The 27327-nt window shown below is 43.7% G+C and overlaps 1 protein-coding gene across 10 annotated transcripts in view; it reads left to right on the top strand.

Annotated features, from left to right (window-relative positions):
- MOB3B (MOB kinase activator 3B) overlaps window positions 1-27327 on the top strand; it is a 200761-nt gene that overhangs the window by 162068 nt on the left and 11366 nt on the right. For all 10 annotated transcript variants that reach the window (XM_063637028.1, XM_055272370.2, XM_063637032.1 and 7 more), the window contains one exon: window positions 9442-9644. In XM_063637028.1, coding sequence (XP_063493098.1) covers window positions 9442-9644 — 203 coding nt within the window. The remainder of the gene's footprint in view (window positions 1-9441; window positions 9645-27327) is intronic.

Here is a 27327-nt window from a genome sequence, read left to right as displayed (position 1 = left end):
GGAGGGAGTTGGAAAACAGAGTAGTAGCCAGTTTATTTCTAAGCATTTGCAGCTGTCAGCTCGTTTGGGGACTTTTTTTTCTCTTTTTTTAGGCAGAGGAACAAAGTCCTGCTACACAGGATTGTTTTCCTTGGCATGACGAACAGACACTTTCTTGAGGAACGTACTGAGATAACACAAAACATCTGCTAGGAGGAATCAATCCTCGCAGCTGAATTTTCATCAGCATCAGCAAGAACATGAAGCTTCTCTCTCTCTCTCTCCCTCTCTGTATATGTATGTGTGTATATATGTATGTGTGTGTATATATATGTATATGTATGTGTATATATATAGATATATATATAGAGAGAGAGAGAGCAGGAGGCAGGAGAATGGATGGGGATGAAGGGGCAAGAGAATAGGCTAAGAGGAGGAGGATATATATTATTAAGAAACATCTGTGTTGTTCATGAGTTTTGTTTTGTTTTGTTTTTGCCTTGTGATCCGATTGCATCTTGTTTTGCAAGTATTTTGGAAATGGTGTGTTCTCAGCCACGCTGCCAGAGGAGGTATGTTTTCTTTTTCCACGTGTGTGGGATGTTGTTTTTATTCATGAACTATTGAGAATGAGTGGTTTTTATGACTTGTAGAGGGATTTTCACATCCCTCTTATTACTGGACTCTGAAGACAGAAGGGACAGCACAAATGCCGTCAGACATGAGTAACAGTTTCAAGGAGAAACATGGGCACTTCTGGTTGTTGTTGACATGCCATCAGGGGTCCCAAAGGATTGGCCAGGACATCAGGTTTCATCATATGTCCTTTGGAAGCTCCTTGGACAGTTCACATGCTCTTCCAATATATCACATGTCTTCCAAGTATACTTTCCAAGAAGAGTTTATCCTTTGGAGAAGAGGCAGCTTCACCTTTCCTGTTTCATTTGCCCTCCTGCCACCCCTGTCTTGGCGTTGATTCAGAAGAGCTGTCTTCCTAGCATTGGTAACATCGGCTGCCATTTGCCAGATGCCTTCTGTGTGCCTGCTGGCGCTGTGCTTCTCATTCAGTCCTCACGGTCTCATGAAGATCTAGGTATTATTATCACCATTCCTCAGACAAGAAAACAGAGGCTTTTGGCAGTTAGCAAAGTTGCTTAAGGGCAAGCAGCACAGAAGTCCCACAGCTGGAATCATAAATAGGATTGAGGCCAGAGCCAGACGTTTCACCAGTGTCCTAAACCCCCAGTGACACATGCATTTGGGAAAGTAAAAGCCAAACTACCCTTTTGCACCTTGTCTTCTGACAAGTTTTGTTTCCCCAGTTGTGTCAATTGTATTTGCATGAGATGAAAGGAGCTGTAGAACCCTACAAAGCTTCCTGGCAGAATAGAAGGAACATAGGCTCTGAGACAGACTTGAATTCAGATCCCTCTTCATCACAAACTAGCTCTGTAAAGCCCAAGTCTGTCCTTTCACCTCTTTGAGCTTTGGTTTCAGGGTATGCAGGTGGTACAGGAGCTCAGCTCTCATTCCAACAGTCAGCAAGTATTTATTCCATACCCACCCTGCTCCAAGTGCCAAGCCACTAAGGAGACGTCGCTAAGGACACACTTGTGAGGAGGCTGGACACCGTCCCTGCTCTCATAGAGTGGCCAGTCTGGAGCAGGTAACAGACCTGAAGCAGGGACTCCCACAGATACATGTGGAATTACTACGTGTGATCTGTGCAGGAAAGTTTCAGGAGCAGAATAGCAGATGCCAGGGAAGCTGGGTCTGTGGATGATGGGAGATGCTGAGCCAAGCTCTAAAGAAATAAGTGGCAGTAACCAGGTGCTCAATAAAGGGAGCTATCTGCCAGTTGTTTGCAGAACTTGAGGTGTTTGGGGGCAGTTCTCCAGTATCCCCGGAGACAACTTTTTGGTTCTTACTCTTCAGACCACAAAAGCCCAGGTTCAGCCCAGAACCGATCACAGATCAGAGTCTCATTCCCAGGTGTTGGCCTTTCTTTTCCGAAGAAAAGGGAAAATGATGAAAACAGGAATGATTAACAGCCAGCTCAGAACACACATCCCCACCCTCCAATCTCCTGGACCTTCATCAACCAAAGCATTTCTGCATATTCTAAAGGACTTTTTCCTTTTTTAGCCTCCATAACAAGATAAAATAAGTAACACAAGCCATTTAGGCAACTTATTTCCTTTCAGAGGTGACTGAAAAGGAAGGATTGAATGAGATGTTTGAGGTCTCAGTGGAAGGGAGGGGCAGGAGGGAAAGAGGAAGAAAGAAAAATGGGTTGAAGCGCAGAAATTACTGGAATTTTTATTAAATTTTCTTGGGGAGAAAGGAGATTTCCTAAGTCAGAGATGAAAGGCAAATCTGCATGGGGCCCCAGAGAAATTATTATGTTTCATACTCGATTTAGCTCTCACACTGAATGTGGCTTGGAGATCAGAAAGTTGTGGTTAGACACATTCATAAACTCAGCAGGCCTCTGTCAGATGCGGGTTTCTGACTGAGTACCAAGGCTTCATAAGCAACAGAGACGGGGCTACAAGGCTGTCTCATCAGGCCTTCAAGAGAGACTCCAGGCCTGCGCTCTCCTCACTCTCCACCCTCACCCCAGCGCCCTGGCCTGCCTCCTCCTTAGCCTGATTGCTCAGAACACTCTAGTCTTGCTTTGAGTCTAACTGGTGAGCAGACTCCTGCTAGGAACTTGTATTAGTGATTGGTTTGGATTCTGGCCTCTGCTTAGGCATGTTGCCTCGGCGCACTCTAAAACTTGAGCTCAGCTGGCCCTGTTTCAGGCTCATTAACTCCATTTCAGTACCGGTCCATTTGCAGAAACTAAGCTACATCACATGACCCAAGGCCATCCAGGCCCAGGGTTATCCTTGGACACCTGGATATCCATCCCCTCTCTGTGGAGCACTAGTCCGAACACTTTCTCAATGTGGGCCAACTTCTTGGAGTCTGAAATTTTCCTGCTTTTAAGCTAAGAGCCACTGGTGGTTGCTCAGGGTAGGATAGAGGGAAGGGCATGTTCTGAGACTCAGTTATTGATTACAAATCACTTAGAGATCTTGTAATTAAAGATTGTTTTCTATATCATCAGTACAGGCACATATCTAACAGTCTGGGATTATTGCTGATGGTTTGTCTGGATTATTATAAGACTAGTCAAAATTTAACTCTAAACCCTTAAGATATACAATCTATTTCAGTTAGGACTGCTGGTTAATGTTGTCTGGCATTAATTTTCTAATTGAGTACAGTGACTGAAAATTAACTCTCACCACCTGAAAAAAAAAAAAGATTGAAAAGAGAAGAAGGAAGGTTTCAATGATAAAAAGAAAGTTTCAGATTTTTTTCTTTCCACACCCTAGGCTGGATCACAGTGTTCCTCATTGCAAAGTTTTCTCTTCTCCCCGAAAGCAACATGCAGCCTTCCATGCCAGGACTATATATATCAAGAGTTTGGCAAAAAGCTATCCTTTCTGCTGTGGGTTTTCTTTTTTTTTTTTTTTTTTTTTTTTTTTGCCTCCCCCAAACAGGAGATGATGGATTCACATCTTAACTAAATAAGACCACTGCTCTTTTCTGACTCAATTTTGATTGATGAAGTATTCCCTGCCTTGCCTGTGCCAGATGCTTTCAAAGGTGGAATCAAAGTATAACACAATCCCTTTGTTCAGAGAACTTACAGCAATATAAGACATAAGTTTGAGAAACTAGTAGAAAATAATGCAAGGTAGATTATACTCCAGGGCTTATTTAGTACCTGGCACTGTAAGTTTTTTGCAAGTTCAGAATTGATGTATTAATGCCAAGACTGCTATCCTGAAAATAAATAGGCAGGAGGAATTTAATCCCAAAGTGTGTTACAAAGACCATTTGGTCAATTGGATACTAAAACTAACAATTCACAATAGAATACTCACTATCTGCAAGGCAGTAAGCTAAACCTTTTAGATGTTTATATAATTAATCCGCACAACAACCTAAGCTACAAATAACATTAATATATCCCTATTTTTCTTTAAGGTATATATTCTTTAAGGGGAAAGTGAGGCTTGGAGACACTACATCATCTGCATGTGGCTACATTGTGAATAAGTGGTAAAGGTAGAAATGAAGCCTAGGAGATCTGATTACAGACTCTGTGTTTTAAATCAATAGCTATTATGAGCAAAGAGGAATCCAGATTTAAATAGGACTTTTTGCTACAGAAATTCTCAGATCCTTTACTATGCTTGGGTACATCGTAAACCTCTATGAAAACAGCATTTTTGCCAATATATTTGGTCTCAGAATCCTCTCTTTTTAGCCAAGGATCTCTCAAGAATAGTGACTTTTAAAACACATAATGGGGAATACTGAAGTGGAGGGTCTATCGTGTCTTATGTACTCATGAGGCAGAAGGAGGGCATTGGTTATGGTCCTGATGTTGGGTCACTTGTGCCATGTAGACCACAGGTTGCCCTTTGCTCAGACCCAGCCATGCACAGCTCCCCAGGTCCAGGATGCCATTATAGCTAGCCAAGTGTCCGTTTGAGGTGATCCAGTTGCCTTTCTTCTTCCAATTGCTGAACTAGATTCTTTTAAAACAAACATTTTTTGAGGTCCTTCCACAAGCAAGCTAAATGCAGGTCATCAAATGGTGTTATTGGCTGGACAAGATAGCTCACGTGTGTAATCCCAGAACTTTGAGAGGCTGAGGTGGGAGGATCGCTTGAGCCCAGGAGCTTGAGACCAGGCTGGGCAACATAGTGAGACCTTGTCTCTACAAAAACATTTACAGAAGTTAGCCAGGCATGGTGGCGCATGCCTGTATTCTCAGCTACTTGGAAGGCTGAGGCAGGAGGATTGCTTGGGCCCAGGAAGCTGAGGCTGCAGCGAGCTGTGATTGTGACACTGCACTCCAGCCTGGGTGGCAGAGTAAAACCCTGTCCTTAAAAAAGAATAAATTAAAATCAAATGGTATTTTTGTCCCTCACCTTCCCTGACACCATAGAACCTATAGGATGCTGAAGAAACAGCCTGAGTTTTGAAGCCAAATCTCTATCTCCCTTCACCCTTGTGGCCTGGAGCAAATGATTTAACTGAGCTAAGCCTCAGTTTCCATTTAAAAAAAAAAAAAAAACTGGGCCGGGCATGGTGGATCACGCCTATAATCCCAGCACTTTGGGAGGCAGATCACGAGGTCAGGAGATGGAGACCATCCTGGCTAACATGGTGAAACCCTGTCTCTACTAAAAATACAAAAAATTAGCCAGGCGTGGTGGCGGGCGCCTGTAGTCCCAGCTACTTTGGAGGCTGAGGCAGGAGAATGGCGTGAACCTGGGAGGTGGAGCTTGCAGTGAGCCGTGATCCTGCCACTGCACTGGGTGAAAGTGTGAGACTCCATCTCAAAAAAACACAAAAACAAACAAAAAAAACAAAAAACCTGAAATAATAATTCCACTACTCAGGGTGTCACTGGGATTAAATGACATTGCACATACACAGATCAGCCCTCATTTGGAATTCCCTTGTCTTTTAGTTATTGAATGGAGATTGGATACTTCTTTGCAGCACTATGAAGAAAGAAAACCACCTCAAATCAATCAGTTTTCATGAACTGGCCCTGTGGAACCTGCCAGGAAAGGGAGTGGGTCAGCAAGCTGCATCTTGTTCTATCTTGCTGCCATGAGGCTAGTTACATAGAATGAGAAAGTTCCAGAGTCTGCAGAAGGGGTAGACATCGAGGTTTCTCCATCTGAAGGGATAACCTCTTCCAAGTCCCACCTTCTGAGAAGGTTTATTTAAAACACACACACAAATCTGGACATCTGTAAGGCAGAAGAGAAAAGGGTGAAAATAGTATACAAACTATAGAATTGGCCCCTGAACCATCAATAAATGTAAGAATTTTTCAAATGCTTGTAGCTTTCCTGTTCTTTGCCCCACTCTCTGTGAGCTGGATTTTGTCTCTGACTCAGCAGAGAACCCAGTGGGGTTTCCTAGGCTCCTGAGGGCTCCTAGCCTCTTTGCAGTGTCTGGAGTTGGCCTGGGGTGACTGCAGTGCATGCTGAACACGTCTCAACTCGAACCGTTTGCAGCTTTTGCTTTTGAAGAATGAACTACATGCAAGGGAGGGAATGGTGGAAGAGTGGGGCCTGACTTAGCAGCCAGAGCCAAGAGATTCTGAGCCTGAAGTCCTACCTACCCGAGGAGTTCAGGTGGGAAATGATGAAAGTTGAACTTACTCCCAAAGTTCCCATTGAGTGCCACGCACAGTGCAGATACTGTTATAAAAACACTACAAAGTAAATTTATGTATTAGTTTTACGATAAAGTTGAGTGATGAAGACTCGACTGGATTTTAAACGAAAGACGTAGTTTAAAATCCTAGCCCTACTACTTACTAGCTACATAGGATACATAAGCTGTAGCTAGTAAGAAGTCGGGTTAGTATTTTAAACTAGGTCTTCCAGATTCCAAAACCAACTACTCTAAAGCCATAGCCCAAAATGGATAGGCAAGAGGCAAACCCCCTTCAAGGCCAGAGACAAGTCAGAGACCAGGTATGGAATGGAAGGCACAGCTGAGATTTCTGAGCTGAGCAGTGGCAGAGATGGGGGGAACAGAGCCGCCTGGAAACAGTCTAAAGGGGGCCAGCAATTGCCATGAGCATCAGCAGTGTGTCCAAAACTTTGCCTTATCTGTAGTCAGTGTGGAGGGTAGCGGGGCTGGCTATAAGGGCCACACAGATAAACTGGCACAGCTGAAAGTCCCTGTGTCCCCCAGCATCTGGTGAGCTTCCATGAGACTGGAACCAGGGGAGGAAAAGCGGGAGCATACTTGAGGGACTTTGAGCTGCCCAGAAAGGAAGGGCCTCAGAGCTGGAAGTGTGTGCAGAGCCCCAGAGCAGTGCTCGTGGACTGTGGAGTCAGACTAACTGACCAAATCTCTCCTCTACTATTTCCCTGCTGGGTGACCTTGGGCAGCTACTTAATTGTCCCAAATCTATTTCCTTATCTGTGAGATGGAAATAATTTAACGCCTGTTCTGAGGGCTTAGTTAGCTAATCTATATAATCGGCTTGGCGCAGTTCCCAGAACATAGTAAGAGCTCAGTAAATACTACCTTTTACTTTTAATCCCAGGTCTGTGGTCTTAAGGCCTGGGCAGAGAAAGCTAACATACTCTCGTTGAAGGCAGCAGAGTATGTTAGCTGACCTCTTCTCACCTCTGGTTGTGGCTTCTGATGCTGTGGACATTTTTCTGTCCTTCTCTGCCTTCTGTCCCCATCCCCTTTCTTTTGCTTATTTATGTTTCTGTGCCACTGTAGAGTAACTTTTAGATGCCTCACTGTGCTTTACAATCGAGTGGTTCCTCTAACCTGGCGAGAGAGAGAGTTGTACTCCCTGATACCCATTTTTTGGATTTTAGAGTCAGGCTGACTTAGTTCAAATCCCAGCCCTACCACTTTTTAGCAACAGAATTCATGCTGAAGAGCTTCAGTGCTATTTATCTGTGAAACATTAATAGGAATAATAAAACCTATTCCACAGATACATTGTGAAGACAACATATGTCGACCTCCTGGCATTGTCACCAGGTGGGTTACAGGACTCCCCTTGTGAAGGAAACATACCTATCTTAGAGGGAATTCCATCACTTCTAGGACTCAGGCTTCAAAGACTCCAGACCCGCCCGCAGTGTGGCAGCAGCGGTTCTGCAGGCCCCTCTCCACTGAGAAAGCAGCCCATAAACTCTGTGCGCGGCTGCCCTCCACCTTCTCCTCGGCTCTACCGCACCCTCAACCCCAAACCCCAGCATCTGTTGCCCAGGCAGTCAGCTCCCAAGCAGTGCCAGAACTTCTCCCTGGGTTCATTTGATATGTTGCCACTTTGTTTCAAAGAAAAGCCAGTATCAGCGCTGGGACCCAAGGGAAGCAGATCTTGTCACTGCCGCCTGCCAGACATGTTCCTTCTCTTCCTGCCCTGGGGTCCCAGGTGATCCCATTACAGTGTCTCACCAGACAGCTGCTGCTAGGTTTCTGTGGAGGAAAGGACAGCAAAACTCCAGGCTTCCTGGGGACTTGGGGCATGTGCTGTGCATAGTTCTATAATTTTGCTGAAAGGCTAGTGGTCATTTCTACCTTTCTTTGACAAGGGTAATTCTTTTGTTGTTGTTGGTTTTTTTGTTTGTTTGTTTGTTTGAGACGGAGTCTCACTCTGTCACCCAGGCTGGGGTGCAGTGGCACGATCTTGGCTCACTGCAACCTCCACCTCCCAGGTTCAAACAATTCCCCTGGCTCAGCCTCCTGAGTAGATGGGATTACAGGTGCATGCCACAGGCCCAGCTAATTTTTTGTATTTTTAGTAGAGATAGTGTTTCACCATGTTGGCCAGACTGGTCTCGAACTCCTGACCTCAGGCAATCTGCCTGCCTCAGCCTCTCAAAGTGCTGGAATTACAGGTGTGAGCCACCGCATCTGGCCTGGTAATTCTTTTCCTTATAACAACAGACCTTACCTTGCAGAGAAAAGGGAGGACATTATCAATTTAATAAGCTCTCACTATGTTCTAGGCACTGTAGGAGGATCTTACATTAATACCCTCCCAGCCATTTAAGGAAGACCTTATGACCACTCTTTTATGGACGAGAAACCAAAAGTCAAACAACTTGCCCACAGTCATACAGCTGGAAGGGGAGCAGAGTAAGAATTCAAACAATGTCTGTTTAGCTTAGGAACCCATTACAACATGTCACCACTTAAGGACAGTGCAAATAACAAAACAGCTTAAGCAGTGTTTGAGATGGAGAAAGGAAGTGGGCTTGCGATCCCGCAATTTGTTGCTTTGACCGAGCAGGGAGTAGTGGTCATCAGATGGGAAATCTGAGTGACTTCGATGACCACTCACCCTTTCTGTGTTACGAAAAACAAGATCTCCACCCAACTCTTACCTTCCTCAAAGAGACGAAGGGGGAATCTGTGATGCAAAGTATCTATGAAAGTTATTGAATTTGCCCACCTCAGAAACGTATACCTAAGGAGAAGCTTTGCAGACTGGTAGCTTGCAGGCCCAGTGTAACTTATAGAGATGTTTTATTTTGACTCATGGTACTTTTTAAAACTTCAAGTTAATTGCTAATGTTTAAAAAATGCAGCAGGTCCACGTATAACTCTAAATTTCTGAATTATCTTGAAAAATTAGAAGGTCTAACAACACTGGGCCTCCATCCCTATATGGCCACTGTTGGCTGTAGTCACAGCAAGTGCTCCCTTTGATGGGGAGGTGGAAGGTGCTTTCTAGTTTGCTACCAACCTACCCAACACACACACACTGCCTATGACTCCTGTGACGGGTGCCAGTCTCCCTGTAGCATTGCCCTCAGACAGTTTTCATATTAGAGGAAAGAGGAAAAGGATCTATCCCATCATGGTTTCATTCTTTCTTCCTTTTTTCTTCTCTAGGTGTTCCCTTCCCAAAGAACTTCCTTCAGATCTGCAAGAAGATCCTGTGCCGCCTTTTCCGGGTCTTCGTCCACGTCTATATCCACCACTTCGACCGGGTCATTGTGATGGGTGCAGAGGCCCATGTCAACACCTGCTACAAACACTTCTATTACTTTGTCACAGAGATGAACCTCATAGACCGCAAGGAGCTAGAGCCTTTGGTAAGTGGCACCATGAAATAATGGTGGTATCCAAGTCACCCCAGGAGCTCGGCCATTTGTCAGAGCGCATTGTCGATCCCTGGAAAAAGCTCACTGATGGCTAGCTGTTAGCCTGAGGGCTGCAGAATTGAATGGGGTTTAGTGGTCAACCAACAGCCAGGAGATGCCAAGATGTCCACTGTTACCAAATAAATGTCCGAGATTACCCTCCAAGAGGTGGCAGAATGTTGTGGGAATATAATAGTTTGGATCAGAGGGAGTAGCTTTAATTCTCAGCTCCAAAGTCATTCTTCCACTTATTGAATTCCTTAAATGGGCATCTTTGGTATCTTATATTATCTCTCACTCTGTTAATCAAAGATTATCAGAAACATTTCTTCAGTCAGTAAATAAATATTTAGCACCTACTGTGTTCCAGCTGCTAGGCATACAGTCAGGTAAAACTGCCTTTGGGCAGCTTTTACTCCAGAGGTAGTGACAGAAGTTAAGCCCTAAATAAGGATACAGTCTCATAGGGACTTTGCTTTTCACACTGAGTTTTCTATGATGCAGTTTCATTGAGATATATTAGAATAGAGAACATTTGATATGATTAAATCCTTAGTGTTATTGTTCAGGTGAATGGGGACTACTTTTATTTTCTTCAAAAGCTGTCTTTCCAGTGGCACTCAATCTGTGCTTCAGAAGTCAAGGACCCCTAAAAACCTCATCACCTTTTGTGACATGCAACATCTCACTGTGGACACTTTGATCAAAGCTTTTTATAGTGACTCTATTGAGTACTATATTATACCCCATATAATACAAGGCGACTGTTTTGCTAAATATAACTGACCGAGCAACTCCATTTCATCCAAGTTCATTTGAACGACCAGAGTACTAGGGCCAGGCTGTCCTCTTTTGCCACCCTGTATCCCTTTCTCTTTATGTACCTATTTTAAAACACAGGTTTTATTATTTTTCTTTTTTCTTCGAGACAGGGTCTCACTCTGTCTCCCAGTCTGGAGTGCGATGGCAAGATCATAGCTCACCATAGCTCACCTTCAACTCCTGGGTTCAAGCACTCCTCCCACCTCAGCCTCCCAAGTAGCTGGGACTATAGGCTGGCATGGCTATTTTTTTTTTTTTTTGTAGCGATGGGATCTCACTATGTTGACTAGGCTTGTCTCAAACTCCTGGCTTCAAGCAATTCTCCACTCTTGTTCTCCCAAAGTGCTGGGATTACAGGTGTGAGCCACCACTCCTGGCCAGGTTTTATTATTATTTAGCTATGGTAAATCAGATGACTGTCATTGAAAAGAGAATTTGTTATACTCATCCCAAGAGAAAGAGCCACGCCACGCCACAAGAGAGCACATGGGAAAGCACCAGGGTTAGTCCGGAGACCGAGGGAGCAGAGAAGGCATGAGCAAGAACCTTCACCGTGGTTTTCATGGGAAGAAACAGGCCAGACAGGGTAAGCAGGTTTAGGGCTGGACAATTTGAATAACCTCTGGAGCCTAGGGGTTATTCCTAGTTATCTGACACCTGGGCCTGGGGTGTTTAGTGTGAGACCCTGATGGAGGAGGTATTTGGGGTGCAGGCTCTGCAGGATTGGTTCGTATTGGTTGTTGTGTAAACAGCTTGAGGGCAAATTGTTTACTATCACTAGGAATTGGCTAGCTCTGCGAGGGGCAGTCCCTCCAGGATCAACAAGGCCCGTTTGATGTTAGAGAATCAAAACACAAAAAATAAAAGATATGTTTAATACAGTACAGTACCTGTACCTGGCAAAGAAGATGGTGAATTTCACATGTCACCTTTAGTGTTTTTCACCTTGAAATTTATTATTCTGCTATGAGAATATATGGCAAATTTTTTTTTTTTTTTTTTTTTTTTTTTTTTTTTTTTATTACTCAGTAGTCCTGGAACAAAGCAAGACTTTTTGGGTTACACTTGAGATGGCTCACATCTTTACTTTAAAAAGAGCCTATTTTCTTCATTTTCTTTCACAAGAGATTTCTAGAAGGCTCTCAGAGACAGGAACCGAGTTGTCTCTGAATGCAATTGGACAAATAGTATGGAAAGAAGCTACAATTCATTGATGGCTGAGTTTTATAAAGGCTGTTTTGGGTAAACAGCCACAATGGAAAGATAAGGTTGTGCAAACAGCTCAAGGGAGTTAAGACTAGAAACAGCTGATGAAGCTAATTTCAGAAAATGTCAAGGACAGAGAGGAAAGATGGACAAGGGCCATGTAAATGAAGAGCCAGAAGAAACCACTGCAATCTCCTGGATGGTTTCAGTTCAGTTGTCTTCTGTAGTTATGTTCAGGTCAATGGAAAATAACTTCTTCAAAGGCTCACAAGAAGGAAGAGGCTGTGGAAGCACTCACACTTTTGGTTTCACTGAGCTAAGGGATCAGAAACACCAGGACAGAACTGAAAGTCAATTTCTCCTTTATGCCTGAAAGCATAAAGACAACATTGTAGGAAAAAGCTGTGTGTAAGTTATCAAGTAGAGAAAGGCTTTCTTTGCTGTCAGAAAACTCAGTTATTTTCTATAATTGAAGAAAGGGCTCCAAGGCAGTGCCAGGAACTAACTTGAAGTCTCAGAGTCACAGAATGGCCTCAAACATGTCAATATCCTAGACAAGAGCCTCTTTGGGGGCCTGGGAGAAAATTAGGTTAACCAGACATTTTTAACAGTTTAATTGAGCAACAAAGGTACCAGGTTTTATTCCCCAGAAGTTTATATTTCTTTAAATCTTGCTTGCAATAGTATACTTCCTACATTTATGTGTTAATTGTAATTATAGGGAAATTCATTTTAATGCTCGTAAATATTCATACTTTTTAAATGCTTAATTGTCTGAACATATATATTTGTTTTACACTAACCAAAACCTATAAAGGAACAGAAATAGATATTAAGAATGTTTCTGAGGCTAATCATATAATATCAGGCTCTGGATACTTAGCACATGCAGTGTCCATTAAGAGTAGATTGTTTATGGCTCGTGGATTGCTATTGCTGAAATGACCATTTCAACAGTTAACAGTGCTAGGATACCTAACTGCTAATACTGTTGCAATGCACATATTCCAATCAGGCATAACATCTCAAGTCAACACGTTTTTGTTTGATTTGCATATATTGATACTCTATACATGCAACTCAAGTTGCTCAGATATTCTATGTGCATAAAAAATCTATGCTCTTGAGGCAGGCGGATCACGAGGTCAGGAGCTCGAGACCATCCTGGCTAACATGGTGAAACCCCATCTCTACTAAAAATACAAAAAAAAATTAGCCAGGCGTGGTGGCGGGTGCCTGTAGTCCCAGCTACTCGGGAGGCTGAGGCAGGAGAATGGCGTGAACCTGGGAGGTGGAGCTTGCAGTGAGCCAAGATCACGCCACTGCACTCCAGCCTGGGTGACAGAGTGAGACTCTGTCTCAAAAAAAGAAAAAAAAGAAAGAAAAAAAACTATGCTCTCAAGAAATTTACAATACAGTCTGAAAAATATAAAATAATAAATGTCACCCATTTTTGACCCTCAAAGGATGATGAAGGAGTCAGGCATTTGGCTTCACATTCTAGTTGTACATTCTTTAGAATTGAATGCAGCTGGGGCCAGAAGGGCAGCATTTGTCCAGCCAGTTTCCCTTCGAACATCGGCATTCCCAGAGTTCCCACGCCACCAGTGGGACATTCTTGGTGTCATGACTTGGGATTCCACAGTATGGAACTCCGAGACCCCCCGCCACCGCCTCATGTTTCCCTCTGCCTTGCCTCCACCATGCACAGCCACACGTCTCTGGTTGCTTTTGTCTCATGTGGACTGAGTATCTATCACACAGGTTGTGTTGAGGATCCATCCAGCACCCTACTGGGGTAGGAGAGTCAGTATCATACAGTGCCTAAGAAAAGTCTTAGATTCTTGTGGGTTCCAACCCTGGACCCTGCATTTACTAACGTGCAACCTTGAGCAAGATATGTGTCTTTTCAAAGCTTCATTTTCCTCATTCATAGAATGGGTATAATAATAAGAGTTATAAAAATTAAATGGGTTAGTCACATGGCAAGTGCTTAATAAATGTTAGCTAAGTGAGACAATGACTGTAACAGTAGCTGGGCTGTAGTTAGTGGATGTTCCTGAATTCTCTCTTCCCTAGCTCCCATGACCTCTTTTCTGTCTTAGTGATTGATTCCCTAGGTAGACTCCTAGCAAATGTAGTTAATTGTATTTGTATCAATCACTCCCATGGGATTGTCAACTCTTTGAGGGCTGGGAATATAAAGGACATATTCCTGCATTGCTTAGGGTTCCTAGTACCTAATAAAGCTTAATATGTTTTTGAATTGGGGAGAGTACTTTAAGGATGATGCACCTCCATTCAAAGGGATTACACACTGGTCACTCTCCTCAATATGCCCCTTATCTCAGAACATGCCTGCAGACCTCTACTTACCCATTTCCACGTCGGGAATAATGCTTCATCCTATCAGATTAGCAATAGACATTAAAAGCAAAATAAGACAGAGAGCAGGAATGCATAATAAGCTTTAGGCCTCTCAGAGAAAGACGAGGCCTCAACTCCTAGTCATTCTCTGTTCCTAATTCCAGATAGATCACCCAGGAAATCTTGAATCCTCTCACACTGCTTTTGTGCCCTGGTGTGTCAGGCAAAGGGTAACCAACCCTCCCTGTTTTAGCAGTGAAATTCTCATGTCCTGGGAAAACTCTTGGTCTCTGTCAAACTAGGATGGTTGGTCACCCTATCAGGTCTCTGAGTAGGAATACAGTTTGGAATTCAGAAGCTGAGAAGAGGTCACCCTGGCTAGCCTGGTGAAGACCAGCACATCCATCCACCCCCAGAGCTTGCCTCATGGCTCCCATTGGGACCTGCGTTCAGCTGCTATGGCCGGCAGCCTGGGAACCCAGGCAAACACATGCCATTTCACTTGGTCTCCAGCAGGGAGGGGGAGCCTGGCACACTGACACAGACACAGACGTGACAGATCATCCATTGCTCATGTAAATGCAACAGCTGAAGATAACTTGAACTCAAGCAAGTTCCCTGTTGGAGGAAACAGCCCAAATGATGCGGATAATTAGAAAACGGGCCAGGCCCTGATTGAATAAGCAGGCTGCTGTTGGCCCTTGGCTGCCAGGGAGTCAGCTGACAGAATTAAGCTAATCAGAATTATCATTAGCAAGCACAAATAGCCCGCGGTGTTTTGTTGGCCTTTCACTGAAAACAAAAGCAGACTCAGAGAGGGCTGTTAGCAATGCAGTAGTTGTGAATGAAGAGCTGATTAGGGCAGGGGGAGGACAGAGATTGGTGAGGTGGGGAGGACAGACAGGAGGGGACTTGTTCACCCTAATGCACCTGCTAACCCCTGGGTGACCTTGGTCCAGGACCTTCTCATTCTCTCTCCAAGGCTCCATTTTCTTGTTTCTAACAATGAAGGTGATTCTACCGTCACCTACCTTGTAGAGGTGCTGCTGTGAAAACAAATGTTACCACAGAGCTGTTCTGTTACCTTATAGCAGGGTGCTTGGATCATAGGGGTTTCTCAGGAGTCCACACACACACACCTGCATCAGAATCTCCTGGAGGAAATACTTTGTAAGTACATTCTTGGGCCTCACCCTAGATACACTAAATCAGAATTATTAAGATGAGTGCCCAGTACCAAGCACCCTCAGTCTGCATCTCAAACTTTAATGTGCATGTGAATCACTGGGGGATCTTGCTGAAATGCAAATTCTGATTCAGTACATCTGAGAGGAGGAGACTCGAGAATGTCCATTTGGCTCCCAGATGATATCGATGCTGCTGGTTCCCAGACCACACATTGAGGGGAAAGACCCTAGATGACAATTACCCTCAAATGTGAAAATTACCATTTTTAGCACTTCATCTCTTCTCCTCTAGGATTGGGAGTTAGCTCAGTGGGGTGGGGAAGTAGAGCAAACAGGAGAAAAATTTGAAGATCAGTGTTTGCCAAGAGAGCTCCTCAAAATGCCAGTCCCGAGTGATGGTCAGTGAAAACAGACTTCCTTCTGTGGTCAATTGAGTTTACAAAATACTACATCATCTCCACCCTTGAAGATTTACAGTGTACAATAGCAAATCAAAGGCTTTGAGAGGGTATCCAGTAAAGAAACTTGTTCAATTTTGTGTAGCCTGCCCAATTTAACTGCATTTGGCTACTGGACTTTTTTCTTTTGCTGTCACTCATTGACATCTTAGAGGTGTCGTGATCCATGGAACACACTCTGGGCAGCACTGCTCATCTTTGTGATGTGATGTGTCTCTAGATTTTTCTATTTTTCTCATGCCTCCACCCTGGCCTCAAACCACACAGCCATCACTGCCTCATGGAGAGGGAGGTGGGAAGGAAGTGAAACTTCATATGCGAGAGCTTCACACACACACAGGAAATGCAGTCCTGTTCATTGTCGCTCCTCATCCTCCCACGTCATCGTATGACAGGCACCCCTTCGTGCAATTCTTACCATGTGCATGACACATAAGCATTTTCAAGAAACAATTAATAACTTCATTTCTTCAGTTCCAGATAATCTATTAATTCCTCTTGACATATATTATTTCATCTCCTCACACTTGTTCCTTTTTTTTTTTTTTTTTTTTTTTTTTGAGACAGCGTCTCATTCTGTCACCCAGGCTGGTGTGATCATGGCTCACTGCATCCTCTAGCCTCCTGGGCTCAAGTGATCCTCCCACCTCAGCCTCCTAAGTGGCTGGGGCTACAAACACATGTCACCACACCTAGCTAATTTTTAAATTTTTTGTAGAGACAGGGTCTCACTATGTTTCCCAGGATGGTCTGGAACTCCTGAGCTCAAGTGATCCTTCTGCCTTGACCTCCCAAAGTGCTGGGATTACAGATGGTACCTGGCCAGACTTGTTACTATTATTTCCAGCAGATGTGATAGGCAGTTTCTCAACATCTGAACCACATTCCTGTCCATCCCTTATGACTGCCATTTTGTCACACCAAAGTGCACGCCCCACCCCCAATGTGTAGGGGCCTCTTGGCTAATGATTGAGATTTATGGTAGGCTCTACCACCAAAACTATCCTCTAAAAATGGGTGCTTTTTAGAACAATTTGAGGACCAAAGATTTGGAAAGCCTTGTCTCATAAAGGCCCAGCCACAAGCCTATCCAGGCCCCAGAGTACACTGACCTCGTGTTGCCCTAAGAGGTAGCCAGGCCACACGTACACTTCTCTCAGAGCTGCTTGGGTGAGTGCAGTAGCCACAGTTGGCCTGCAATGGTAAGATCAAGTCAGGACTGTGAAAAGAAGCAGAACCTCTCGCATGAGCCAGAGCTACTCCCTAAAATAGCCAGCAATGAAGAGCCATTGTGGGGCTTTTGAAAGGACCTTTTCTTTTGAAACATCATCTGTACAGAGGCCTCTGGGTTGCTTCTTGTCAGGCGGGTTCCTTGGCCTTCAGCCAGATGGCTTGACATGGACTCAGCCATCATAGAAGAAAGAGCTGCAGCCTGTGAAGCTGACAGTTTGGCCTACAATGGCATTTCCACTATTATCCTACCACATTAGTTACCACATAGGGCAAGGCATGTAATGGCTCTGAGCCTCAGTTTCCCCATCTGTAAAAGAGATCATCCCTAGAATCCTCCCAGCCTGACCTACTGAGATTACTGACCTACTGGGATTACTACTGACATGATGTGTCAGCAGCCCTGTCATCTTTCATCCAAGACAACCGTTTCTCTTTGCTTAGAGAGCCCTTCATGGATTAAAGCCCACCGTGTGCCGGGCGTGGGGGCTCATGCCTGTAATCCCAACACTTTGAGAGGCCGAGGCAGGCGGATCACCTGAGGTCAGGAGTTCCAGACCAGCCTGGCCAACATGGTGAAACCCCATCTCTACTAAAAATACAAAAATTAGCCAGGCGTGGTGTCTGGTGCCCATAATCCCAGCTACTTGGGAGGCTGAGGCAGGAGAATTTCTTGAACCTAGGAGGCAGAGGTTGCAGTGAGCCGAGATCATGCCATCGCACTCCAGCCTGGGGCACAACAGCGAGACTTTGTCTTAAAAAAAAAAATAAATAAATAAAAGCCCACCATGGCAGCAGAGGGGCAGAGGGGGTGTACATGTTGCCAAGAGTAGCTGGAGTGTGCATTCATGGGGCTTTGCCAGTTCAGATGACAAGTATATGTGTGTCCAGGGTGGCATCGGCTGTTGGTGGTTGTTCAGGATAATGCAAAGGCTCAGAGATTAGTGGGAGAGCCTACCAGAGATCATTTTAGGAGACTTGGCAGATGTATTCTAAAGCGTCAATTGGAAAAATAGCAAAGAAACATGATTACTTCCAATGAATTGCCTTATGCTGGGTAACTGGGGATGTGGCAAAAATAGCCACATGTCTCTGCCAGTCCTATTTATTCATCCCTTGTTGATGTCTAGAGAACTTTTGCTTCTAGTTTATAGGATGTTGGGTGGTTCATTTCTGTTTTAGGGTTTCTCTTTGTTTTTAATTTGGTCGGAGATGAGATATGGTCTGATTTATTTCAAGGGCCTAAAATATGATAAATTATAGTTGAAGATATCTCTCATGGGAAAATTGCTAGCATATAATCTTCAGTAATAAAAGCAGGATACAAAACTGTACTGGAAAATCACTAATCATATGTCCGTAGATGATAAAGGAAATAGAGCAAAAAGTGCCAACAGTGGTTCTCTCTTGGTATTATTATAGATAATGCTTTTTTGGGGCTAAGTTTATATCATGTTGTTATATACTTTTTGGGGCTAAGTTTTCTGTCACAAACATGTGTCACTTTTCTAATCAGAAAAATCAAACCTTATACTTGAAAAGGCTTTTCCAACCACTTGTGACTACTTAGATTAATGTTAAATTAAAAATTAGTTTCTTAGCCTTACTAGCCACATGTTAAGTGTTCAAAAGCCACATGTGTGTAGTGGCTATTGTATTGGATATCACAGATACTGAACATTTGCATCATTGTGGGACATTCTCTCAGACACCACTGAGCCAGAGGCTCTACCTTCAAGAGCTACTTTTTATAATCCACTATTAACAACCACTCCCTCCACAAATAGCTGCCAGATGTGTTCACATTGTCTCCATGCTGCCACATGAGGCATTTCAGTTCATTGTTGAAGCCCCCTAGTATGGTTGCTTCTCTTTGCTAAGCCACTTCTTTCCTACTTTATTGATAGGAATAAATAAAACTCAGTACCTTCTGCTCGACATTTCTCCCTAGATTTCCCATCAGAACCTCCATCTCAGGAAGCTGCTCAGTATCTTAGGGGAGCTGTTGATCTGAGACACCAAATAGTAATTGTACTTTTTTATTTTTTTAATGTTCTCTGCAGTGTTGGAAATTGCTGCAGGATGTCAGTCACAGCAGGGATTAATTCATCAGTTCATGAGCATTTACATGAAAATGTAAATAGTATGGCTTGATGCCCATATATAAGCCTGCCAAATTTTGGCTGCTATGTGTGGTCTAGACTAGTTTAAATTTCCCGGCCAGATAAGATTAGATTCTTTGGCTCCAAAAATGTCAAGCGAGTATTAACTTGGGATTTGAATGAAGGAAGGTTTTATTTATTGAAACATAGCACTATATTTTCTCCCACCACCCACCTGTCCCACCACAATAAAAGCATGAAGATAAGGCAGGTTACAGGCAGTACCTAGCCTAGGGACTTGTGTGGTCACTTGTGTGGTCTTAGGAGCACTTCCTCCTATGAAACAATTTTATACATAAAGGTCAGATATACAAACCACCAGCAAAGCCAGTTAAGCTATAATGTTGTACTGGAACGTAATACTAATTAGTATTAATTCCAAGATATTGGTGCTAATAGAGTCCTATTACATTGTGCATCTAAGTGTAAATGGACCAATAGACAAGAATAATGCATGAAAGCAGATCTGGAAGAAGAAAGAGGTATGCAGATAGCTCCATAGGAAATTCCCAGAGTTCTTTGAATGGGCCATGTCCTCTCACCCCAGGCCATTGTATGTACAAGTCCTTTGGCTTCCATGTCCTCAGCTTAAGTCCTGCTCATCCTGCAAGTCTAGGCCTAATTGTCCACTTCTCAGAGACAAACACCTTTCATTTGAAACGTTAGGTTCTTGCTGGCTACTCCCAAAATGTCCTGATATCAGAGAGGGCAACCAAGATGGAAACCACCATGTATCTTCTACAGACTAGAGTCAGAAGTGATAACCCAACCCTCTTCCCACTTTCCATTCATTAGAAGTAGGTTACTAAGTCCAGCCCACACTAAAGGAAAGGAAAATTAAGGTCTATTTCTTTCTTTCTTACTTTCTTTTTTTCTTTTTTTTGAGACGGAGTCTTGCTCTGTCACCCAGACTGGAGTGCAGTGGCATGATCTCGGCTCACTGCAACCTCCACCTCCCTGGTTCAAGTGATTCTCCTGCCTCAGCCTCCAGAGCAGCTGGAATGAGAGGTGCGTGCTACTATGCCCGGCTAATTTTTGTATTTTTAGTAGAGATGGGGTTTCACCATGTTGGCCAGGCTGGTCTGGAACTCCTGAACTCAAGTGATCCGCCCGCCTCAGCCTCCCAAAGTGCTGGGATTACAGGTGTGAGCCACCAGGCCTGGCCATATTTCTTGAAGAGAGAAATGTTAAATAATTTTTCATATGTTAAATAATTTTAAAGTATTTTTAAACCACCACAGAGACCAACATTTTTAAACTGGTGATGTTTTTCTTTGGCCTCTGCATTTCTCTTTCTTTTCCCATTTTCTGCATCCTACAGCACAAGTCTGCTACCTCTCCAAAGTGCTCATTGCTCAAGAAATCTGACTCCGTGAAAACTCCTATTACCTCAATGGGGTTTCTTCTTCCTCCCCTTCCTTGAAAGAAGCCAGTTTAGCCAACTATCTACACTTTCTCACTTCCCTTTCAATTCACAGTAACTTGTCCTCCACCACTCCAGAAACCTGGTCTTTCTACCGAAGTACAGTCGTGTGTCACATAATGATGGGAATACATTCTGAGAAATGTGTCTTTAGGCAACTTTGCCGTGTGTGAACATCACAGAGTATACTTACATAAAAATAGATGGTGTAGCTACTACACACCTAGGCTATATGGTATAGCCTATTGCTCCTAGGCTATAAACCTGTACAGCGTGTTACTACAATGAATACTATAGGCAACTGTAACATAATGGTAAATATTTGTGTATCTAAACGTAGAAACAGTACAGTAAAAATACAGTATGAAAGATAAAAAATGGTACACCTGCCTAGGGCACTTGCCATGAATGGAGCTTGTAAGACTGGCAGTTGCTCTGGGTAAGTCAGTAAGCTTATGCTTGCTTACTTTTACCCTATACCTTCTCCCAGAATCCATCCTACACGCAACACCTTGGCTAGACCTAATGGTGTTTTTGTCACCCCCTGCTGGCAGCGATCACCACCCTACCCTAGAAGTCCATCCCCCCAAGACTGCACTTCAGAAGCCTGGCACCTCACCTGTGCTATGGCACCCATTATGCAAACCCCAGTACCACCAGGGTGCTACATTCCAGGCACATGGCTGGGTGCTGAGGACACAGTGATAGGCCAGGCTTGGTCCTCAGTGTGAGCCTGCTTCTATGTGCAGGCATATGAAAGGTCTTACTTTTCCCACTGGTAAAAATAAGAAGACATACCCAAGATCAGCAGTTACCAAACTGTGGCCCTTAGCACACAGGTACTATAATTTGCTGGGTGAAGCTGGAACCCAGTTCAGGGACTTTACCTAACCTGAGCTGCAACGTCTCTCTTGTGAATGGCATGTGTGTAAGACTACATTAAAAGAAATGGTTTCTGCTGCTAAAATAAGTTTTAAATCCATTAGGATAGGTTTAGATGCCCCCCAGTTCTGGCATGTTTTGGATCCAGAATAACATAGATTGTCACTGCCTTTCCTTTTACTTTATTTATTTCTAATCGTATAATTCTGTTTATTTTATTTTATTTTGAGATAGAGTCTTGCTCTCTTGCTCAGGCTGGAGTGCAGTGGCATGATCTTGGCTCACTGCAACCTCCACCTCCTGGGTTCAAGCTATTCTCCCACCTCAGCCTCCCAAGTAGCTGGGACTACAGGTGCTTGTCACCACAACTGGCTAATTTTTTTATTTTTAGTAGAGACAGGGTTTCACCATGTTAGCCAGGCTGGTCTTGAACTTCTGACCTCAAGTGATCCATCCACCTCGGCCTCCCAAAGTGCTGGGATTATAGGCATGAGCCACCACACCTGGCCTCTAATGGCATAATTTTAAAATAGAGATTGATGGTAAAGATTTATGTCCATGTCTTATTAAAATATTTTCATATAGAAGAACTTTAAATGGCCTATAATAACTATATATAATTTTTCATTTGATTTGTTCAGCTTCAGAGGATATAATAATAGGGAAGACTTTTAAGTAAAGCTATGAGCCAAGTGCTGTAGGAAATGTGTTTATGTATTACCTCATTCAATCTGCACACAATTCTATGAGGTAAATACTGTTTTTATCTTCATTATAAAAAGGAAGAAAATCAGACGCGGAGGTGAAATAACCTGTCCAATGTCGCACAGCTCTGTGGAGCCAAGATTGAGCACATACGGTCTGATTCCAAAACCCAGATACAGCCTTTCCTAGACCATTCGGGCTGCTATAACAATGCCTCTGGCTGGGTAATTTATAAACAACAGAAATGCATTGCTCACAGTTCTGGAGGCTGGGAAGTCCAACATCAAGGTGCTAGCAGATTTGGTATCCAATAAGGGTTCGCTCTCTGCCTCAAAGATAGTGCCTTGTCACTGCATTCTCACATGGCAGAAGGGCAAGGAAGCCCCCCCCAGGTCTCTTTTATAAGGACACTAATCTCATTCATGAGGGCAGATCCTCGTCACTTAGTCACTTCCCAAAAGGCCCCACCTCTTAATACTCTTACACTGGGCATTAGGTTCCAGCATGAATTTTGGAAGACACCAACATTCAAATTATAGCTTGGTATTTGCTGAGGAAACTTAATTTGAGGTGGATTTTTGCCCAGAGGCATACTTACTCATGATGATCTACAGCAGCTAGATAATTTCCAAGGGCCTCCAGCTCCATGAACCCAGTTCTTTCCCTGTCTTAGCAGTGTGTGCTGTGGGACCATAGTCAAGTCACTTTAGATACCTGAGCCCATGAAATACACATAGTGCACATAATTGAGCGACTCAGGTGAAACAGGAGTAAGGAGCCAATCCTAGGTGCTGGTGTAGCTCAAGAGGTATGACCACTGCCCTCAAGGAGTTTAATGACTATGGATCAGAAGATCCAAAGCCAAAGTCAACAGAGCCAGGCAGGTAACAAATATCAGTTAACAGGCGAGTAGCATGAAATAGGAAGCTGTGGGGGCAACCACCATGCAACTCAGCTAATGGTTTCAGGGCGGGCATAGAGGCCCAGTGCTTCCAAATCAAAAGAATTTGGAACTCTAGCATTTTAGGTGAATTCTCCAGAGTTTTAAATGGTGGCAACTACTTGGAGCAATACTTGTATTTTATTTTATTTTTAAATCTACAGGCCTAACAAAGCCCTTCTGGGAGTAGAGTTTGCTTAGGGGTCATCTGTTTGCAGTCATGCTTTATACAGGGCCTATGGTGGGCAGAAGCAGTTCTGACCTATTACAACCTGGCAACACATCCACAGTGCCCACATTTAGAGAGTAATTTTTAGTTTTCTCTTGTCCTGAAAGCCCACAACTTTCAAGCATATGAAGCAAAGCGTTTGTGTGTGGGCTTGGGGGAAGTGTATGCAGGGTTTCAGTGAAGACAACAAGACAGTGGTCATTTATTGGGTTGATGTCAGCTTCACCCCATGCTGCTGCATACTGGATCACCATTGCTGGCCTACAGTGGCTGTATTGCTGTGGGCACCAAGAGACAGAGCATGACTCTTCCTTTGTCATTGGCTTCACTTGACACGGCCAGTGTCATCGCCGGTTGGCATTTAGGTTGTTGAGCCTGTCGCGGCCAGGCCGAGACTATAAGCAGCTTTGTTACTGTATGTGCCTATTCCAAACAGTAGAGCCTTCAGAAGCCCCACTGCGCAGCACCTCTGCTCTGGGAAACTGGTGGAAAGGACCAGAGTGCTCACAGCACATCCAGAAGGGATTTCATCTTATTCACCTTTGGAAAGCATTGGCAAATACACAAGAATCAAAATAGACATTAGACCACATCCACATCCAGCTTTAATTTTACAGCCTAATGACTGAAGAAGAAGACTTTTCATTAAGGTTGGCACTCTTGCCCGTATCTAAATTCCATTTTTAATTCAAGGTTTCTCTTGTGGTTTCCTCTTTCTTTGGAACTTACTCTTTCCCCGACGGCTGCGAGAGCCTTTGTACGTATACTGCAGAGGAATCTTCATAGGTGCTCGGTGGGTGTGTTTTTCCCTTTGGTGTCACTGGTGTAAGATGGTGGAGTTATAATAGGTTCTCAGACATAGTTACTGTATTTTGTTTTTTGTTGCCAGTGCAATGGTACTTGGCATTTTGCATTAAAAGAAGGAGATTATTCTACATGGAATAATTCTCATTTTTCTAATACTGACAGCAATAACAGAGGGAATTGAATTAGTTGGGCATGGATGTTTTCTTGAAGACACATGTACACACACAACCACCCACATGAACATGCACTAATGCTCATTTGTCCCAATAAAGCCTCAAATCTTTCAAAACTCCTATGAGGATTTTTGTTTCGTTTCACTAACGGATTTATGTGTAAAAATCTTCTTCCTTGAAGCTTTTGAATTTTTTTTCTAAAATGGATAGCTATATATTTTTTTCCTTTCTAAATTTTTTTAATTGTGGTAAAATACACATAAGGAAATTTACTATCTTAACTATTTTTAAGTGTACAGTTCAGTGGCTTTAAATGCACTCACGTTGTCGTGCAACCATTACCATCATCTATCTAGCTTCGAACTCTGTATCTTGGTACCTATGGCCTTTGTTTTTGTTGTTGTTTCTTCACATATGAATTGGGTCTTTAGGATTTGCAAGTGAGGCCAGGATAGGGAACAAAAATTACGTGAAGTAAAAGGATATCTTGCTTTATTTCTCTTGAACTGAACCAGTGCTGCTACCAATTTTCAATGCATTACACAATTTCCCTCTTATATTGAGAGCAAACCACAGTGTAACAACAGTAGCATATAATGCCCTGTATTGCTAAAAAAAAAAAAAAAAAAAAAAAGACTAAAATTCCAGCCTCATAATAAAAGATGAACAGGTGAGGAAGGAACCCTAGCAGTAAAAATGCTTTGGCCTTATTACATACATTTCCTTTATGTAAAATTCATATTGTTTTCATGGATCATTCACTGGGAATCTGAGAATAAGGAAAGAAAAGGACTTGTTTCCTCTCATACTCTGAAAGCCAAAGAGGTTTAGTTCTAAGGGACCATAGGCATGTAGAGTTCACTCCACTCTTGTTTTAGAAGTGTTTTCCTACTGATGTAACATCACTGTTCTCCCAAGACAGAAGACTGGACTATTTATAGATTAAATAAATATTGGACTATTTATTGCCAGGTCAATTTTGGAAAGGCAGCTTGGGGATCCATTTATAACCACGTGGGTCAAAACTAGAGAGTCTCACTGGTCATGGTGTTGGCATGATACGGCGTGAGGTCAGCCAGCTTTTCTGAAAAGGCCCCCATGCTAAATGCCGGGCTCTGTCACAGTCGCTCAGCTCTGCCATGGAAGTGCAGAAGCAGCCACAGGCATTCATCCATGAGTGGGTGTGGCTTATTCCAATAAAACTTGTTTTTGGACATGGAAATTTGAATTTCATAAAATAATCATATGTCATAAAATATTCTTTCTTTTTTCAACTATTTAAAAATGTAAAAGGCCGGGCGCGGTGGCTCACGCTTGTAATCCCAGCACTTTGGGAGGCCGAGCTGGGCGGATCACGAGGTCAGGAGATCGAGACCACGGTGAAACCCCGTCTCTACCAAAAATACAAAACATTAGCTGGGCATGGTGGCGGGCGCCTGTAGTCCCAGCTACTCGGAGAGGCTGAAGCAGGAGAATGGCGTGAACCTGGGAGGCGGAGCTTGCAGTGAGCTGAGATTGCGCCACTGCACTCCAGCCTGGGCCACAGAGCGAGACTCCGTCTCCAAAAAAAAAAAGGAAAAACCACTGTTAGCTTATGGGCCATACAAAAACAGGTGTGGACTGGATTTGACCCATGAACTGTCATTTTCTGGTACCTGATATAGAAAAAAGATAGGATTCCGAGGCCTGTTGATAAGATCCAAATGATATCCTGGTTTAAATTCTCGCTCTGCAAAGTATCAACCATGTAACCTTGGGCAAGTCACTAACCTTTCCAAGTTTCAGTTCCTCCCTAGGGGAAGCATAATGGCCACCCCATAGACCTGAGAGTCAGTGACAGTCGGGCACAAAGTGGTGATCAGCTCCTGAGGCTCTGACGAGACCAAATTTCTCTCTGTGAGAGTTTGAGAACATGTTTCAATAGGTGGTGGTCAAACTTCTAGCAAGAGATCTCATTGCATTAAAAGGAAAATTTTAGTTTTGTTTCATGTCTGTTTACTCCATCAAAGTAACACTTTGTTCCTACTAAAGGAGCGAGACTGCTTAGAAACTACAGACTTCCTAAATTACAGGCTCACTGAGGAAGCACATTCCCCATATGTTTTCATCAGACACACAATAGAGGTCTTATTAAGCAATGGCAAGCTCTGTCCTGTGGTGAATTCAGCTATGCTGAACGGCTTCTATGGAATCCTTTGTTTTCCCAGGGGAGGTAAATTCTTCCTTTGGGGACCCATGCCCCGAAAGTTCAGAATACTCCCTCCAAAAGGACAAACCATTTGTTCAGCGTTTCTTGCATGTCATTAAGAGTTGCCCCCATTAAGCTTCTCAGAATAAATAAAACTCTGGTGCCTGCACCCTAACCTAGAGTTTCTGGAACTCTGCTTCACCGGCCAGTGCCTTCCCTCCCACTCAAGATAGAAAGGCCACATGACAGAAGCAAATGGGAGAATTTCTTCCCCTGCCCTCCTGCATCCAGGCTTTAAGGAGCTGCACAACCCTACAGGGGCATTGGGCCATGCTGAAATCTGTTTCATTCCCCAAAGCGGGTGGGTGCACTCAGTCACCCTTTGCTCATCCCAGAACAAGGGGCAGCAGCGGCATCTGCCAGAAACCAATGCAGCTGTGCTGACAAATGCTGGGTATGGGAAGGAGGAAGCCAGACTCCTGCCAACTGTGCAGACCTCCATGGGGGCTCTGGGGAAGTTGGGTAACAGAGGAGGAAAGGAGGGGGGAGCAGCAGCCAAATGTCAGAGATCTCAGTGTCACTTTGAGCAGAAATCACAGGTTCCTTTGATCACAGGTAGCATCACTCTGAGCAGAAATCAGGTTGGATCCCCTGTCCCATCAGTGCACCAGCGAGGTTGACACGGGTGGGAAGCACATGGTAGGTGGATCCACAGAACAAGGCGGGGTGCTAAAAAAGCACAGAGTTGCAGAATGAGGGGGTGGGCTGCGGGGCTCTAGGGATGGGATCTGCAGAGATACAGTGATCACAAACAGTTTTGATTAATGCTCTTGATTTCACGATGCACTATGAGGCG

The sequence above is a fragment of the Symphalangus syndactylus genome, chromosome 3 (assembly GCF_028878055.3).
Source record: "Symphalangus syndactylus isolate Jambi chromosome 3, NHGRI_mSymSyn1-v2.1_pri, whole genome shotgun sequence".
NCBI lineage: Eukaryota > Metazoa > Chordata > Mammalia > Primates > Hylobatidae > Symphalangus > Symphalangus syndactylus.
Note: the sequence above shows the minus strand (reverse complement) of the source record. Positions and strands in the feature narration are given on the sequence as shown.